Source organism: Bos javanicus, chromosome 12, assembly GCF_032452875.1.
Source record: "Bos javanicus breed banteng chromosome 12, ARS-OSU_banteng_1.0, whole genome shotgun sequence".
Lineage (NCBI taxonomy): Eukaryota > Metazoa > Chordata > Mammalia > Artiodactyla > Bovidae > Bos > Bos javanicus.
In genome coordinates, this window is record NC_083879.1 from 31946386 (window position 1) to 31966805 (window position 20420).

General features: G+C 37.1%; 1 protein-coding gene across 10 annotated transcripts in view; it reads right to left on the minus strand.

Annotated features, from left to right (window-relative positions):
• The window catches only part of PAN3 (poly(A) specific ribonuclease subunit PAN3), a 123083-nt gene that overhangs the window by 87857 nt on the left and 14806 nt on the right, over positions 1–20420 (minus strand). For 9 of the 10 annotated variants that reach the window (XR_009739991.1, XR_009739990.1, XM_061434876.1 and 6 more), the window contains exons 2-4: positions 17909–18030; positions 17112–17178; positions 15203–15273 (exon numbers count right to left, since the gene is read on the minus strand). Coding sequence is in view for 8 of the 10 variants with exons in the window: in XM_061434876.1 (XP_061290860.1) it covers positions 15203–15273; positions 17112–17178; positions 17909–18030 (260 nt within the window). In the remaining 2 variants the exon portion in view is untranslated. The remainder of the gene's footprint in view (positions 1–15202; positions 15274–17111; positions 17179–17908; positions 18031–20420) is intronic. The other variant, XM_061434883.1, reaches the window with a different exon arrangement.

A 20420-nucleotide genomic window follows, 5' to 3' on the forward strand; every position in this document is an offset into this window, starting at 1 on the left:
AGAATTAAAAACCGTAATTAAGGAAAGAGATGGACTGGAAAGGGTACAGGAGGCCCTTCAAAAGTAAAGACACCAACTCAAAGAAAACACTAAAGAAACTGTAGCTGAAGAACTGAAAATCAAAGCAGAAAGCTACTTACATGCTTCTGAAGGAGTACCAAGAAACCATTAATGCAAGGAATAGTTCAGAGAAGACAGATCAAGGAACAAATATCCAGAGAGTCTTAGGGAATTCAGATGCTGACTTACAGGCAAAGATTCAAGAATTTCGGGAAGAAGAACATCAATGTCTTGAGATGAAAGATGTCAGTGAGATTTGGGAAAAAATATGTGAAATGGAAAACTGGAAGCCACTTGAGGCCCAAAAGTCAACTCTAGAAAATACAGAATGGGAAAACATAAAGTTAACTCAGAGACTCCATGAAAATCTTACAGAAATAAGATCTGTTACAAAAGAAAGAGATGACCTTAGGAATACGGAGGAGACTCTCAAAGTAGAGATAGACCAGCTCAAGGAAAACCTAAGAGAAACAAGTAGAGACCTGGAAAAATGAGAGGAGCTAAGAATTGCCCAAATGAATATAAATGAGCACCAAGAAACTATAGATAAACTCAGAGGAATTGTTTCAGAGAAGATAGATGATATATCAAATATCCAAATGAAATGAGAAAACATAAATACTGCCTTAAAAGCACAGATCCAAGAACTTTAGGAGAAAAAACATCAACTTCTTAAGGTAAAAAATGATCTCAGGGAAAATATGTATCAAACAGAGCAACTGAAGAAGCAATTAGAGACCCAGAATTCAGTCCTGGAAAGCACAGAAATAGAAAACTTAAAGTTGATTCAGAAACTTGATGAAAATGTTGGAGAAATAAAATCTGTTTACTAAGGAAAGAGATGACCTAAGAAGAATGGAGGGAACCCTCAAAATGGAGTGAGATCAACTCAGGGAAAGCCTCAGAGAAACAAAAGCTAAAGACCCAGAAAAACAAGAGGAACTAAGAACAGCTCAGGTGCATCTGAAGGAGCACCAGGAAATTACTGATAAACTCAATGGGATAGTCTCTGAGAAGACAGAAGAAATATCAAATATACAAGTGGATTTAGAAAACTCAAATGCTAAATTACAAGAAAAGGTCCAAGAACTGAAAGCAAATGAACAGCGACTTTTTAAGTTAAAAGAAGAAATTAGTGAAACACAGAAAAAAATGTGTGACATTGAGCAACTGAAGAAAGAATTTAAGGTCCAGAGCTTAACCATGAATAAAATAGAAATGGAGAACTTAAATTTGGCTCAGAAGCTTCATGAAAACCTTGAAGAAATGAAATCTGTAATGAAAGAAAGAGAGAACCTCTATATGCAGGTCAGGAAGCAACAGTTAGAACTGGACATGGAACAACAGACTGGTTCCAAATAGGAAAAGGAGTTTGTCAAGGCTGTATATTGTCACACTGTTTATTTAACTTACATGCAGAGTACATCATGAGAAACGCTGGGCTGGAAGAAGCACAAGCTGGAATCAAGATTGCCGGAAGAAGTATCAATAACCTCAGATTTGCCGATGACACCATCCTTATGGCAGAAAGTGAAGAGAAACTAAAAAGCCTCTTGATGAAAGTGAAAGAGGAGAGTGAAAAAGTTGGCTTAAAGCTCAACATTCAGAAAACGAAGATCATGGCATCTGGTCCCATCACTTCATGGGAAATAGATGGGGAAACAGTGGAAACAGTGTCAGACTTTATTTTTGGGGGCTCCAAAATCACTGCAGATGGTGATGCAGCCATGAAATTAAAAGACACTTACTCCTTGGAAGGAAAGTTATGACCAACCTAGATAGCATATTAAAAAGCAGAGATTATTACTTTGCCAACAAAGGTCCGTCTAGTCCAGGCTATGGTTTTTCCAGTGGTCATGTATGGATGTGAGAGTTGGACTGTGAAGAAAGCTGAGCACCAAAGAATTGATGCTTTTGAACTGTGGTGTTGGAGAAGACTCTTGAGAGTCTCTTGGACTGCAAGGAGATCCAACCAGTCCATTCTGAAGGAGATAAGCCCTGGGTGTTCTTTGGAAGGAATGATGCTAAAGCTGAAACTCCAATACTTTAGCCACCTCATGCGAAGAGTTGACTCATTGGAAAAGACCCTGATGCTTCGAGGGATTGGGGGCAGGAGGAGAAGGGGACAACAGAGGATGAGATGGCTGGATGGCATCACAGACTTGATAGACGTGAGTTTGAGTGAACTCCGGGAGTTGGTGATGGACAGGGAGGCCTGGTGTGCTGCGATTCATGGGGTTGCAAAGACTGAGCGACTGAACTGAACTGAACTGAAGGAGAGTGGAAGAGACTCTCAAACTGGAGAGACCTACTCAAGGCAGACTTGCAAGGAACCATAGTTAGAGAACTGGAAACACACACAACTAAAAATTGTTCATATGCATTTGAAAGAACACCAAGAAATTATTGATAAATTCAGAGAGAGTTTCAGAAAAATATCTCAGATTTCAAATATGCAAAAGGATTTAAATAAATCAAAAGATGAATTACAGAAAAAGGATCAACAGAACCACAAAGAGGTAAAATATGAAAAAAATATGTGATGGAAACCAACACCTTACAGGAAACCTAAGAGAAAAGTGCTTTAGGATAAAAGAGCTTCTGAAGAGATACTCAGAGATGAATAATCACTATGAATGTTTAAATAGATTGTCTCTTGACTTATAAGAATGAAATTGAAACCCAAAAAGAGCTTTCAATTAGAGTAAAAGCAAACTTCTCACATCCATATCCACAAACCCAACAAATCCAGAAACTTCTTACTGTAAACCAGAGGTGTTCCATGGAATTTCATACAGTCGTGATGAAGCTTCAGTATGCGCTAAGCTATATTGCAAGGACAAGGGAAGAAAAACATGAATCCATCAATAAATTTGAAATGGCTTTTATTGATGAAATGGAAAAGTAAAATGAACTGCTAATGGAAATATAGCGCCTTCAACAAGATTATGGCATTATCACCCGGAGAATCAAGGGACCTCAAATTGAGCCAGACCATGGATCTACATATCGAAGAAATTCTCAAGGATTTCTCAGAAAGTGATTTCCATAGCATAAAGACTGAATTTCAGCAAGTACTAAGTAACAGAAAAGAAATGACTCAGTTTTTGGAAGAGTCGCTGAAATGCTCATTTTGATATAGAAAAGTTTAAAAATGTCATCCAGAAAGAAAATGATAGTATTTGCCAAGTGAATAACGTCTATCATAACAAAATAACTGCTATAATGAATGAATTAACAGAGTCTGAAGAAAGAAATGCTACCATAGCCAAAGAATGGGAGCATGATCTGAAATCAATGAAAGAGAACAATGAAAAACTATTTAAAAGCTACTAAACTTTAAAGCTCTCCCTGACCTCTGGTGCCCCTGTTAATCCTACACAAGACAGGCAACCTCAAGTCACATCAAGAGCTACACAGCAAGCCACAAGGAAGATTCAAGAGCTGGAAACATCACTTCAGGAAGCTAAAGAAAGTACTCTGCATATGGAGGGCAAGATTATGATGATGCAGAAAGAACTCGAGATGACTGATGACATAATAGCAAAACTTCAACGGCAAGTTAATGAATCAAATGAATGCCTTGGAAAAAACAAAAGATCCAAGTACTTCAGGACAAAGCTGCTTTTTAAGAGCTAAGCCTTATAAAGAAGAAACTGAAGATCTCAAAACGAAGCTGGTGAAAATAAGACCTGGAGAAGATGAAAAATGTCAAGGAGTTTGAAAAGGAAATTGCTTCAACAAAAGCCACTGTAAAATATCAAAGAGAACTTATAAGGCTATGGAGAGAAAATCTTAGAAGACATCAACAGGCCCAAGGTACCTCAATGGAATCAGAACATATTGATACTCAGCCTTCAAATAAACCCTTAACCTGTGGAGGTGGCAGTGGCATTGTACAAAGCACTAAAGCTCTTATTCTGAAAAGTGAATACATACAGCTAGAAAAGGAAGTTTCTAAGTTAAAGCAGCAAAATGAACAGCTAGTAAAGCAAAAGAATGAACTGTTAAGTGAGGTCAAGACATGGAAGGAGAGCAGTTAAGAGAGAGGTTCACAAAGAAGTAACTTGATCCAAAGTCTTCTAAAGTGACTGGGACACTCTCTAAAAAGAGACACTGTATATTTCTCAATGCAAGGAACCAAATGTCCAAGATCCTGTACCAAAGGAGTCACCGAAATCTTGGTTTTTTCATTACTGATCAAAGTCTTTGCCTGGAGAAGGAAATGGCAACACACTCCAGTATTCTTGCCTGGAGAATCCCATGGACAGAGGAGCCTGGTGGGCTACAGTCCTTGGGGTCGCAAAGAGTCGGACATGACTAAGCAACATGGCAGTCTTTGCCAGTACCTCCTCCAGTTCGCTATTTTGGTAACTCAGGTTTAGGCCTTTGTACAGAAGAACAAATTTCTGAAGCGGAGACCATGGATGCCCAGCCAGGTCCTTGGCACATGTCAGGAAAAGATGTGCCTGAGTGCAGGACTCAGTAGACTCTGCCACTTTTCTGGTGGCCCAGCATTCCATGTTTGGAAGTGACTGTGTTTATATCTTTATGTGTCTATCCCTTGCAGTCATGTCACAAACCAACTTAATTTCAGTTCAGTTTCCACTCTGCCACTACAACTGGAAGATGAAGGAATGGAACGAATTCCCATAATCTAGAATGGTGATAGCAATAGACCTTCTTCTTAAATGTGGTAATTCTTTAGAAGTCGAACAGTTTTATTTATTTACATGCTTTAAAGTTACTGAAGGGAAAAAAAAAACCTCTCTGATTCACAAAGGTCTTCCCTCAATTAATTAAATATCCTGGTGGCTTAGCATATTTGTTATTATGAGAACTAAATATATGATTACATTTACATTAACCATCAGTGGTTAATCTAAACCCACTGGAAAAAAATAGACTAACTGATTAAAACCATTTGAATATTTAAAATCAAATATTTAAAATTAGCTAATTTCCGTATAGACAAAGGGAACTACTTCTACTTAACTTATTAATCAGGTGTGTTAACACACCTGGACTTCAAAGGCTTCTACACCTAATTAATTTAGAACAGTAAATCTAAAACTACAAATGATTATAAATTGGACTCCAATCAATTTTCTCCATGAGTAAAAGATTTAAAAATCAAAAGCAAAACCAAGTCAACCTCAAAGATCATGTTGCATTTTATCCTGCATTCATTATCAGTACCTGTAGGCTTTTCACAGTAATATATTAGGTCCCTTCCATTTTCATTGCTTAAATAAAGCCAGTTATATATAGGATGGAATGGTGACTAGGTCTATAGAAAGTGGGTCTATGGAAAAATAGTCAGTCATTATTAAAGACTCATGGGCAGGTAAACATCTGTAAATGAAAAAGACCTTTTAACTTGTGCAGTCAATACAGAAATCATACATAGGTTGAGAAGATGAAAATAGAGGATACTGCTGGGTAAAAAGTAATCCAAATCATATCAAATGTAGCATAGCAGGAGTTATACAGACACACAGAAACATATTTTTAAGCTCTACTGAGTAAGATCTTAGGAGTAGTCTGAAATATTATTTACCCAAATTTAAGAAAGCTTAATGGAGAAGGCAATGGCACCCCACTCCAGTATTCTTGCCTGGAAAATCCCATGGACAGAGGAGCCTGGTAGGCCGCAGTCCATGGGGTCGCTAGGAGTCAGACACGACTGAGCGACTTCACTTTCACTTTTCACTTTCATGCACTGGAGAAGGAAATGGCAACCCACTCCAGTGTTCCTGCCTGGAGAATCCCAGGGACCAGGGAGCCTGGTGGGCTGCCGTCTCTAGAGTCGCACAGAGTCAGACACGACTGAAGCGACTTAGCAGCAGCAGCAGCAAGAAAGCTTAAAAGCAGTCATTACTTCTGTTTTTAAAATTCAATGTTAAAATGTAGTTTTATGCCACCAAAAATGAGATCAGTTGTTAAGACCACATTCAATCTCTAAAGATCTGGAACACCAAACTACAACTTCTTTTATTCTTTTGCTTTAGAATAGAACCAGAAAACAAGATGTAGAGAAATAAAATACCATGCCAATGTTGTTAAAACTTTTAAGTGTGAGTAATGTTGTTTTAAAGTTATTTCTACAATAAACTATGACCTGTAATGACCATAAAAATTTTTATAACAACTTTAGTCTCTTATCAAAAGCAATCATCATCCTAAAATGCCTATTTGCTTATGAGCAAAAGGTTCCCTTTTGATTTATGTGTCCCCTTACTTAAATTCAATCTTGAAATGAAGCAGAACATCTTTAGCAAGGCCCATTACCATGACTGAACTTTAAGTAGTGGTTAATCAAAAGTAATCCAACACTGAGAAACAGATAAACAGATGTTTCTAAACTGCAAGACTATAAGCAGCATAGACTAAAACAACTACCATCTGACAAGCACAATGCTCTGTGGTAAGCACTTCACAGCATTAATATTATGTAATATTCAAAATCCTGTGAGATAGGCACTATTATAATACCAACTTTAGAGATGAGAAGGAGGGTTTAGAAGAGGCTAAAATAATTTGCCTATAATCTCAAAACTAACATAAGGTCCTAAGGTCAAGCTGCAGAGCTTGTACTCAACTATGGTATTCTGCCTCAATCCAAAAAAACTTATTCTACATTCTATAATATTCCTTAACATTATAACATAATGTAAACATTACAATATTAACATTATTCTAGCTACTCCTAAAATGACCAAATTCCTAAATTAATCTTTCTTTGAATCTAATTGGCATGGATGGGGATTTTGAGTTGCAGAGACTTTATTAAGCCACTCTACCTTCCCCACTTTCAAAACACAAGGAAAACAAATCTTGAGAATTAAGTAGAGTTGGGAAAACTTACATAGTTTTGGTTAAATTCAGCTTTAAAATTAGGCTAGCATGTTTGTGCATGAGAATTCTAAACTGATCTTTACTCATTTATTCCTGACCCCTACTTCCTAAGAAAATAGGGATGAACCATCAGTAGTGCCAAGCTCTTAGCATCAGCTACAATGCTTCGTAAATACAATGCCCAGAGTAGAGTGTCAAGAAGCCAACTAGAATATCTCAGAATGATCCACTAGTTTCCAAATGCAGTAGCAAATGCAGCATGGTTTTACTAAACTGTCATTATTAGGTAAGAATCAACTCAAAATCCCAAAAGCTAAAGCTAAATAATGATTATCATCAAAAACATCGGACATGAGTTTGAGCAAACTCCGGGAGATGGTGAAGGACAGGGAAGCCTGCAGTCCATGGGGTCCCAAAGAGTTGGACACAACTTAGCACCTGAGCAGCAGCAACAACAGCATTAAATACTGCATACAAAAGCCATGCTGCTTCAGTGTTTAAATACAGTAGTAAGATAAACACCAACCAACCAGACACATCTTACAAAAAAAAAAGCCTCCAAAACAAAAACTCACGTAAGATTTTTTAAAAAATCAATAGAACAAAATTCCCTTGAAATCATCAATTTTGAAAACTCTTAACAAAAGCAAGCTGTCACTGTACAGAAGCATTAATTAAAATAAAGTTCAGAAAATATGTGGCTGAACTCCTAGCTTGCTACAACCAATTTATTCTGCTTTATCCAAGGCATACCTCTATCTAAACACAATTCTAGAAGTTTATCCTGGATGACTCTTGATTTATGAGGGAAAGAAAGTTAACTCAAAGTTGAGTCATTTTCGACAGGAACTATCATATTTATAAACAAGTTTCTAATCCAATCCATCATTTTAAGAAAGAATAGACTAATTGGGGTTAAACAATAGGATGAATGGCACATATAAGTCTGAGGATTCATATGCAGGTAAGACAGAAAATATAACTGTTTGCTAAGGGAAGCTGAATACTATAGGTCTTTAGCAATAAAAATGTTAGTGGATTCACATTCCATAAAAACAATGACAATCCTTTCAATATTCATCAGACAGGTTTTATTTTAACAAAAATGAGCTTAAGGTTTCATTCTTTTTTAATGTACTTAATAACATTAAGTATGACATTTCAGAACTAAGAGCATAAATGCTTAAGCACCTAATAAACAAAGAGTTTACAACAAATTTAAGAAGGACAGCCCAACAGAAAAGCAAGTTGAAAATGAAAAGTGAAAGTGAAGTCGCTCAGTCCTGTCCAACTCTTTGCAACCCCATGGACTGTAGCCTACCAGGCTCTTCCATCCATGGGATTTTCCATGTGAGAATACTGGAGTCAGTTGCCATTTCCTCCTCCAGGAGATCTTCCCGACCCAGGGACTGAACCCAGATCTACCACATTGTAGGCAGACACTTTACCGTGTGAGCCACGGGGGGAGTCCAAAATAAGCAAAGGACACACACACAAAAATCCAAGGTCAAAAAGCATAAAGGAGAAGCTCAACAGTTAATCAATCAATGTAATCAAATGTTAACAGTGAGGGGCTTTTGACTATAAAATGACAATGAAAGATTTCTACATCTGTTTTCAAGGCTACTGAAAAATCAGCACCCATGAGTAGAAATACAAATTTGTGCAGCATTTCTGAAAAGTTATCTATCAATTATTAAAAGCTTGATTTTGTATTATTCCCTAGAAATACAAAAAACTGTAAAAAACTGACACTGAGATAATCACGTAAATCAAAAAACAGACAGGTATAGGTCAATCAATGTTATAATCTCCTCCTCTGCGTGTTACCAGTGGTCTCTCTCCACTACTTCATTTTTCCTCATAGAAGACTCAGTGCTTATTTTGCCCTAAAGAGATTTTTGTTTTTCTCTGAATGTAACTAAATATTATCTATAGTAGTCCAAGTAAATTACCTGATTTCTCTAAATCTCCCATTTTCCAATCTGTGAAATGGAAAAAACAATGTCTCTCAAAGAACTGCTGGGGTGACTAAATGAGATAATGAAATTATAAAACATTTAATTTTATAAAAGAATTACCATATTACCTGAAACAGATATAGAAAACCACTGTCAACATAAATAAAATCAAGTTTCTGTCTGCCAAGGATTCACTGAGAAACTCCCAGATGTACTTTCACCAAATTTGACAGATATGTTTGAGAAGCTAACGGTTATGTGAGGAGTCAAAAATTCAAATGTTGGAGGAGGAGGGATCTGAATATTTTAAAGATGAACGTTCTCAGAGCAACTATAAGAGAAGGCCTTTCCAAAGGGTAACTAACACAGTCTGATCTAGCGTGAGCAGCGACTCATTTAATAACAGTAAACAATTCCCAAACAAGACTAGAAAGGTTTGGCTAACATCAAGTTTTACCAATAATAGCTACCGTTTATGGGGCATTTCTCATTTAGTCCTCATAACAACTCAACAAACCAGGTATTAAGTATAACATTTTTCTCATTTTGCAAATGAAGACACAAAAAGGTTTAAGTAAGTTTAAAGACCCAATCAGTGTAGATTAGGGGATTCAATTCAAACTGCCCGGCATACAACTTCCATTAAACCTTGACCATTGTTCAACGCTACTGAATTATTACTATTTCTAACAGTTTGCTCTTAGAGAAAAATAAAAACTCACCATGAGCTCTGAGCAAACTACAAACAGGAACCAGGATGCTCCTCTGAACTCCAACAAGTATACCATACATATCCCTAAGTCTAAAACTTGAGCACATTTCCACAGGATAGCAAGAGGAGGTGAACAGAGGATCAGTCGACTCCATAACAGAATAGCTCAGAGTGTTAATTTGGAATTCTGAACACAATTTTCCATAGGAACATTCCTGTACAACATTCATGGGGAAAAGATCCCGATATGGCTCACCTGGAAATCTAAATACTAAGTAAAACAACATCTGAGAATATATTAAATGCTTAAAAATGGTTTCACAGGTGATGCTTTGTATTGTGATACCCATTAAGATTTATTTTTTGATGTCTTCTCCATTTTCTCCTCATCCTCCCCCCTAACCCGCCCCGCCCAAGACCAATACTCGGTTTTGTGTTCAATGAGTCTAACCATCTGAAGGATTAAGGAAGGATTTACATCCCAGATTGTCTATGCCACAATCCTATAGATTTCTCCAAATTCATTTTAGCTCTTGCCAGTTTGTTAGTCCTGTTCGGTTCCCTATGTAAAAGTATGCAACATAAAAGTCACCTTTTGAAGAACATTAGAACAGAAATGTACACAAAAACTTTTAAACGTCAAAGTAATCAGAAATCATAAAATACACATCTCAGAAAACTTTGTAACAGAGATGATGAACAGAGGGAAAGATGCTCTTGAAATTGAGAACAGTGGGGAGGAGGCTCCACACTGAGATCGGGGGAATCATCCAGAGCTAGGCCAACCCCAGCCTAGGCCCAACCCAGCCTCCTCTCCTCACAAATAAGCCAGGAGCAGATACCCAGGCCTCCTCTGATCCTGCCTCCCTCATCCTAACAAAGAGCTTTACAATCAGGAACAGAAGAAATAAACATGATATTCACAAGTCTCTGTCCCACAGAATTTAACTTGGTGTTAAAATCTAAAAAACTTAAAAAGTGCAACTGTTATCCCACTACTAGAAATGTCAGTAAAATACAAATGCCCAGGTAAAAGCTGCACATTGACTGAAATGTCGTACTAAAGTACAATTAAAACAAAAGAAATGTAAATGACAAGCACCAGAGCCTTTTTGCTTTAATTTGGCAAGGGAAGAAAGCTAAATACAAAAATGACTAGATGACTAAAAAAGAGGGCAAAGTACCATGAGTGTTATACAGCAGGAAGCCAAAATTGCCAGACACAAATTCTGCAGGAACTTTTATCTCAATCATCGGTGGTCACACGGCTTAGCAAGAATAGTCAGCAGATGTCATCACGTCATTTACAAATATCTGTATTCTTTACATCAAACTTTATTTTAAAGAGACTGTCCCTGAGGATTTCTGACAGAAAATTTTACTGCTGTTCAGATCACATTTGTGATTCACAGTGGTTCTCAGGTCCTTTTCTATCATACCAATTCTCAGCTTGATCTATCTACCTTGTTGTTACGGTTTCCTCATGCACTGATGTCTAATATATTACCTCCCATTTTCAACAAAATTCCAGCTCGTGTTTTGGGGGGTTATCTCTCCCACTGAGCATACACCCATAATTCAATTTCTTCTGCCATCACTCCTGGCCAATAATAACTGTATACATTTTCAAGTAATGGTACTTTTTGTATTTATATGTTCATAATGTAGAAAATTAAAAAAAAAATCAGTGCTTCTCAAATATCAGTTGTGAAGGATCATGTTTTTAAAATTTCCTCGGAGAAGGCAATGGCAACCCACTCCAGTACTCTTGCCTGGAAAATCCCATGGACGGAGGAGCCTGGTAGGTTGCAGTCCATGGGGTCGCAAAGAGTCAGACAGGACTGAGCAATTTCACTTTCACGCATTGGAGAAGGAAATGGCAACCCACTCCAGTATTCTTGCCAGGAGAATCCCAGGGACGGGGAGCCTGGTGGGCTGCCGTCTATGGGGTCGCAGAGAGTCAAACACGACTGACGTGACTTAGCAGCAGCAACAATCGCTGACATGGGGGCAAGGTCTGCTCTGAGCCCTCAGGAGGGAGCTGGCACAGGGTCCTTGGAGTGTTAGAGGGGAAGGGGGCTCTGTGGGGGCACCTAGGGGTGTGACAGGAGGCCGTCACTCTGAGCTGGGGCAGGGAGGGGGACACATTCTGGGCAGCTAAGCCAATACTCTGGGCCCTTAGCAGAGAAGGGCCAGTTAAAGGACTCTGTTGGCCACTCCTGTCCGGTGGTAGCCCAAGGCATGACTTCCTGATAACCCATCTCAGCTGCTTTTTCTCCAAAGCAGACCACCTTCCCCCACTGACGGCCTGCCCCTCAGCAGCAAGTCAGCCACGTGGACAGCTGCCTCCTGCCATATCCACACCTTCCATGATGATAGAAGCTGACGTGTATTAAGCACACAGTAGGTGCCTACTATCAGCTCAAGAACCGTGTGCTGGCTGCTGCACTCAGCACTTCCAAAGATTGGCATAGGGGACTGCACACTTCAACCCACAAGCCAAATCCTGTTTTTGCCTGTGACCTAAGAGTGATTTTGGTGTTTTGTTTTTTTTTTAATACTGTTAAAAATATCAAAAGAAGGACCGTTTGTGACATGAAAACTATATGCAATTCAAATTTCAGTGTCCATAATAAAGTTTTATTGGAACACACACACAAAAAAAATAACTAAAATTTCCTATGCATCATGGTCCTATACATTATTCATAAAATACACGTAAACTACTAGAAAATGATGACATATTTGGATGTTGTGGTATTATCAAACTGTTACAGAAGTTTCTAAACATTTACTTTCAATGTTTTAACTTATCTTCCTAGCTGCGGTCACTTGACACACCATGAGCAGCAGTGCCCTAAGGCATATATTCTTAGCATACAGCTCTTCATGTATCTAACAACAATAAACCACCCAAACAAAGGTATTTACCCAGCTATGAATTTCTGTACTGTTTTTTCACAGCACACATTTTACTTCAACAAGTCCTTACAGAGACAAGGCCCTCAGCCATAGTCTCTTAGTTCACCTGTGATAGAAGAGATATTTTTAAATTTCCTGAAGATACCAACTCTCTACTTGCAATAAAACGATACCTTCTGCTTAGCATCTTTGCTTCTCCATATTCCTCATCTTCAAAAACCACAACTCAAACATCTTTTCTCCACAAACTCTTCTGGATCTAGAGAAATCTCTGCTATGTAGCAAGCACCTCACATTTAAATTTGTAATGATTAATACATTGCTTTGTAAATTTTTTCTAGTAGATTCATGCACTGCCTCTTGAATTAGATTTGAGGAAAGCAGAAAAAAACATCAGTTGATTCTTCTTATATGTTCCATATATAGCCCACAGTAAGACTGCTCACAATAAAAATACCTGACTGACCTGATCCAAAGAATTCACATATTCCAGAGGCAAAAATTAGCATTTGCAGCCCAGGGATTGGCCCAACTGAGATTTTCAGAAAAGTATTTATCTAACTATGAAATAGTAGTAAGTATGGCCCAAACACCTGTTTTCCAATCTCATTATGAAATAAAATGTCACTGAGTAATCATGATAGCCTGCTTAGATCACCTGCAATTATGGTTAAATATTTACAAAAATGTGAGTTACTTCCCCTAAACTACGTCATTAAACAGACATTATAAATTACAACAAAAGAACAGTCAGTCTCCATGTGTGTTTACTTCACAGCATGCAACAGTCTCATACCAACAGTTTTTCTAATACAAAGGAATTTTAAGCCTTCTCAACTATTAACGATTTAAAAACATATGCAACGTGTACCCATAGACTGCTAAGTATATAGTCCACTACTGGGGAAAAAAACTAAACAAACCTCTATGTCTCTACATATTATTTCAAATATAAATGGCAATAAAATATGGTCCTTCAAAGGTATAACATATGAATCCTGAGTTTCTAAGTAGATGTTGACACGTAGGTCCTTTCAGTTCACCCAGTCATTGAACTTTAGACATGGAAGACACCACAGCAATTATTCAGGCCATGCTCATCATTTCACAGATGTGAATATTACAGCGTAGGAAGCTGGCCCAAGGTCACAAAGCTAGAGATTCAGGATCTCAAAAATTACAACCAATGCTCCCTTCACTAGACTAATCTGCTTCCATCTGGATACATTTTAATATCTCTCCACATACAGATTTCACCTCTCTAGTAACATTTCCTTCCATTATTTCCCTTTACTAAAATAAATTTTAGGAGAATGGGTATTATAACCTCCTTTTTTTCAATCTCCAGGGATTTTTACTGCTTTTCTCAAAAATTAATGTCAGCAGCTCTAAATCATGTATTTTAACTTTAAGATGCAGTCCACCAAACCCTCATATTAGGAACACTTAAGGATTTATTTGCCATTCTACTTTTACTTTTTATTCATTCATCGGAAATGCTACTCACCACAGTTAACTGATTATTATTTTTAAAAACGTAAAAAGGCCACTGGGGGGACCCTTAAAACTACTTAGGGGCTTTTTAATTTTCCCAACACTAAGAAGCTCCAGGTAACTTGACGTCTAGGTTGTACCGGCTACCTAGCCCGTTCCTATCTCCTGCTACAGTGACAGGCTTTATCTACTGTCACTTCTCACCATCACCAATGAGTCTGCTTGTGTTCAATGTTTCTTAAAAGCATGTTGTAATTACATACTTATTCTCATCTGTTTCAAAATGGAGATAATAATAGGTACATGAGGATACTGATGTAATTTATACCTGACCCCATATTTTTTTGGTCTAGAGAACATTTTCTTGAAATTCATTGAATTTATCTAGTCTTCTTGAAATTCATTTAATTCTACCTTTTGAACAGATACTTCCTAAAAAGCACCTTAAGCTTATACCAGTTTTCTAAAATTAACATTCTTTTCTTTTTAATCTTTCTCCCATTACTTAGGAAACTGAATTAGTTGTAATTTCATAGTAATTTCCACCAAAATTTACAATCTCCTGAATATTTAGCTGCTATTCCTAACCAAAAGTACCACCTCCTCTAGATTATTATTACTATTAACATAATGATTCTCATTAAGACTCAAAGGCACCAAACTATAATAAACTAATAGAGGTACTTCAAAATCTATTCAACCTCAATTTCAAATAAAATTAAATTTCTAATATGAAGAGATTTTAAACTGTTTTTAAACAGTTGGGCCAGTTATGAAAAGCTAAAGATTAAGTGTGCCTTTTAATGAGAAATTTAGATTAGGGGAGAAATCTTTGAAATTTAGACAAAGCAGTCAGAAAATAAAAAAAGATGATTAACATGTCTACAATGGGTCACAGAACAGCAACTACAACATTAAATGTTTATCTTACAAAGAGAATGCATTAAGATTTTTTTAAATGAGCAAAAATAAGTAGAAGAATTTCATTCCTTCACATAGAAAGTCTCTATATCATACACAGAGAGCAAACAAAATTCTACTTTAAGAGATATACAACAAGGGAAAAGGTTAACAAAAGGCAAGAAGAACATTCCAGTCCTCCCCTACTTAAGAGAACACTGACCACTATGTCGGCAACACCCCCGTGTCACCCCTATGTTCCATTTAGTTTCATATAAGTGTCCAATGCACCTACCTTTCTTCTCTGAGAGATGTTGAGGGCACCAAAGTCATTAAACAAGGATGAAGCAGGTGAAGTTAGAGGATCTGGAAGGTAAGTTACATAAGTTTCCACACAGGCAACTCAGGACACCTACAAATCTAATAGACATTTAACCCAAATGCTTATAAATAATAATAAAAATCATATTCCACAATATCAAACTCAATGCTCACACACAGAAGATGTTCAAATATTTTCTGAGGGAAGGAAACACAAACTGGAGGATACTTCATTCAGCCAATATTCAGTGCACATTTATTCAGCAACTATACAGATAAGGATGTAACTATTTGCTCAGAACCAAAAGAAAAATAAAATAGAAAAAAAAAAATAATCTTAACCATGTTATTAGAAATGTGTTTATTAAGGAAGTCTACCTGTGGTCTGTGTTCCTGAGACCACGTCATAAGAAATACAAAAGGGGGAGGGGGGAGGGGAAGGTAGTCAAACAGTCAAACATAACTGAGAGATAGGGCTTGGACTTTAACAATCAAGGCCTTAAAAACCATCTACCCTGCAGAGTATTCCATAAAGTTAAGTATATCACCACATTTTTGACAGTCATCCTAAAAGGATAAGGCAAATTAAGTTTTTAAAGATGGGGCTATTAAATGTTTCAAAATACTAACACGAAATTCAAAGACTTTAAAGGTTCAAAGTTCCACTACTCTGTGGCCGGAAGTTATAAACAAAAGTGTATCTCTAAATTGTTTCTCACTTAACAAATCAAAATGAGTTTCTGAAAAGGAATTTATGATATGCACCCAAACATTTTTATATTCATTTCTGAGCTTTAGTTATTCTTTATGTTTCTCATTAAACTATCTGTGAAATCCTTAAAAAATACAGTAAATTTTCTCATTTAAAGGAGACTTAAATCTCTTTAAAATGCAATACATAAAACTGCTGCTATATTTCTCCAGCTTCTTGTGTCTGGATTTTCATGGTTTAGTCCTTCATTAGAATTAACACTAATTTAATATAATTAATAATGCAAAGAGAAAGAAGTTAATAAAATACTAAGACACTAGATTTTTATGTAATTATACATTTAAACTCTTTAAAAATAGGTATTATTCGTCTTTTATGCTACCTTTGATAGTATAAAGGACCAAGTCAGCATATAAACTCTATGGAAACACCAAAAATACTACAATGCTACACATCAGTTTCTAATAATTCAATATTAAAATATTGCTACTTTTTCCTACAGTGAAAGAAAGCTGAAATTTCCAAGTAGTGAGAGGCTTGATACACATACATAAAATATCTATCTCAAGAAACAATCAACATGCAAATTCTTCTCATTATTATAAATAACTGCTTGCACCAATACTCAATTGTAACATACTTTTTAAAAAAACATTCCTGAATTTATTTTTAAAATAGGATATAGAAAGATAAAGAAGAAACGTTTATTTTTGAATTAGGATACAAAAAGGAAATCCCGTATCAAAAGTCTTAAAAACATCCATAATCTTAAAACAGTAATTTCATGTATAACAGTGTTTCCAAAAGAAATAACTCAAAATATGAACACAGATTCATACACATAGTCCAATATTGGAGTGTAATCTTTAAAAAAAACAGAAGCAAAGTAAATTATGAGAATAAACAATAGGATTCAATTTACAATGATTGAGAAACATTCACGCTATAATTTAAAAGTATATTTAATGTGATCTTAAGTATTATTATGTATATACTTAAGTCTATTTTATGTGCGTTTATCTCCAAATTTTGTTACCTCTTAGTGTGAAGATAATAGATCATTTCTACTTTATTCCTTATATCTATAATTTTCAAAATCTCTACTGTGGACATACTGTTTTTAGAGTCAGAAATACACATACCTATGAGAGAAAAAGGGATGGAGTCTTACCGTGGCCTGCGTATGGCTTGGCACTGTCATTTAGAAGGCTTGGGGAGCTGCTACTATTGGTCATTCTCTGAAAATTAAAATATATATACATAATATCACTGAAGAATGCAGAATTAAGAATAGTCAACCGATTAGGTTTAGACTGACCCTCTTTGCGTCTACCCCTCCAACCCATTGTTCACGTCAGTGACACTCTCACCTTCCTATAATGCTGCTGCATGGATTACAATCACGTAGGCAGAAACTTATTTTACTCATTAGCCAGGTATTTAAAACCAAAGTCACAGAACCATTTTGAACTGCACTTCCATAACTTACTAGCCTGAGCAAGACACATAACTACTCAGTTTCCTTCTTCGTAAGTATCCATCTGGGGGATGTGAATGACAGAGTCGATAACTACTATCTCTCAATACGTATTATCCTTCATACACCTGATAGAGGCTATGAAATTAGGCTTGTCTCCGTTCTCTGACCATGTCCCACCCTTCCTTAACACACTCCACAGCCTCTATGGTCTCACAATCCTGAAAGGACTTCATCCCATAATCACAACACACACAGGAGGGAAACTAGCCTGTTTCTAACCATCCTCTACACACTTCAACTCCATCCTTGAAAGCTCACCTGACTTCCAACTTACAGGAGGTGGCTTATCTGTATCCTCTCTGACCTCATCACCTCCTAAAAGTCCACCTCCCACTCACCAAACGTGAGGACAAAGGAAGACTCTAGAGGTCTCCATCCCCAAAACACACCTCAGTGTCCAGGGCCATGAGAATTCACACCAACAATACCTGCATCACAGGATACTTCGTCTCCACAGGGCTTCCAAATCCATTGACTCCAATAAAGCTGGTGCTGAAATAGGAATCTGTGAGACTCGTATCAGTTAAAGCACCTCCATCCATTCCAGGAACTGAAAGAAAAGGAAAATTCAAGTATTTAAATTATTTAAAAGCATAAAAGGTTGATGTAGTTTCTCTGTTCCCAAATAAGTTTTGGGAACTTACAATAAAGTCTCAAATCTCTGTCACACTTGTTTTTATTTACTTGTTCATAACTTGAATCAAACAAAACTGGCTCAACTCTAAAAACTTGTTAAACAATGCTCAAGTTGAATAACTTTTTCCACAGAGACAGTTATTTTTATATTGCTACCTGAGAGCCACTAAGCACATGAAGAAAACAAACCACACTTGCATTTATTCCTACTTTTCTCATCAAGTTTTCTTTCTTTAACTTGCAAGAACAGGAGAAAGGAAACTACTGCAATTTCTTCTGTGAATCTTCATATACTCAACAGGACAAGTTTCCCAGACTGTTTCTCATAACATATCTTATGGAACAGACCAGCAGTTTCACATTAACTTATTCAGGAAACCAACTCAACAGTGGTTTCAATGGGACAGAGCTGAAGACAACAGACAAGCTGCCTGTCAATTCTAAGGTGGAATAATATGGAATCACTGTAACTACTAAAATAAGCCATCACATATCAACAAAGTGATGAACAATACACTTTAGATCCTATTTCTTGGTAAGTACAGTTGACCACTGAACCACACAGGTTTGAACTGCCTGGGCCCAATTATGAAAGTGAAAGTCGCTCAGTTGCATCCAACTCTTTGCGACCCCATGGACTATACAGTACATGCAATTCTCTAGGCCAGAATACTGGAGTGGATAGCTGTTGCCTTCTCCAGGGGATATTCCCAACCCAGGGACCAAACTCAAGTCTCCTGCATTACAGGCAGATTCTTTACCAGCTGAGCCACAAGGGAAGTCCAAGAATACTGGAATGCTTATCCCTTCTCCAGAGGATCTTTCCCATCCAGGAATCAAACCGGGGTCTCCTGCATTGAAGGCGGATTCTTTACCAACTGAGCCATCAGAGAATACACAGACTTTTTTTCGATAAATATATTGTAAAAATGTTTGGAGATTTATGACAATTTAGAAAATCTGCAGGTGAACCACACAGACTAAAGATACAAAAGAAAATGAAAATAAGGCATGTCATGAATGCATAGATTATATGCAGATATAGATAGTAGTCTATCCTTACATAAAGTAAGTGATACTTAATATAAAATTAACAATGTTTTGTTTTCTCACTTTTATAACTTTACTTTCAAAGAATTACAGTACCATACAGTATGCCTCTCTCCTAATTCGAGAAGTTATTATAGGTGACACATCAAACTATCATCTGATGTTTTTCTTTAAATGTAACATTTCTAACACTACAGTGAACATGACTATACAAAATCTGAAATGCTGCACAAACTTTACAACAACTCATTAATTAGTGCACAGGCTAGGCTACTATGAAGCAATCATATCCCTGACACTAAGCCACTGGAAAGCAATCCCATTGCTGCCACTTCACACCTGTAAATAACTATGAATTCCTTTTGCACATTATCTTTTCATTTTGATGTCCAGGGTTAGCAAAACAGATGATACCTACAGATTTTGTATCCTATTAAGACAGCAGTGATAAAGGTACAGACAGAAAATGACTCATCTTGTAAACATACAATGCAAACTTCCTATGTCCATCAGTACAGTACAGAACTGAAAATGTATTTGCTCTTCTTTATGATTCTCTTAATAGTGTTTTATCTTCTCTTAGCTTACTTTTTAGTGAAGAGGAACTAAAAAGCCCCTTGATAAAAGTGAAAGAGGAGAGTGGAAAAGTTGGCTTAAAGCTCAACATTCAGAAGACGAAGATCATGGCATCTGGTTACATTACTTCATGGGAAATAGATGGGGAAACAGTGGAAACAGTGTCAGATTTTATTTTGGGGGCTCCAAAATCACTGCAGATGGTGACTGCAGCCATGAAATTAAAAGACACTTACTCCTTGGAAGGAAAGTTATGACCAACCTAGATAGCATATTCAAAAGCAGAGACATTACTTTGCCAACAAAGGTCTGTCTAGTCAAGGCTATGGTTTTTCCAGTGGTCACGTAGGGATGTGAGAGTTGGACTGTGAAGAAAGCTGAGTGCCGGAGAATTGATGTTTTTGAACTGTGGTGTTGGAGAAGACTCTTGAGAGTCCCTTAGACTGCAAGGAGATCCAACCAGTCCATTCTAAAGGAGATCAGTCCTGGGTGTTCTTTGGAAGGAATGATGCTAAAGCTGAAACTCCAGTACTTTGGCCACCTCACGCAAAGAGCTGACTCATTGGAAAAGACTCTGATGCTGGGAGGGATCAGGGGCAGGAGGAAAAGGGGACGACGGAGGATAAGATGGCTGGATGGGATCACCGACTCGATGGACATGAGTTTGAGTGAACTCCA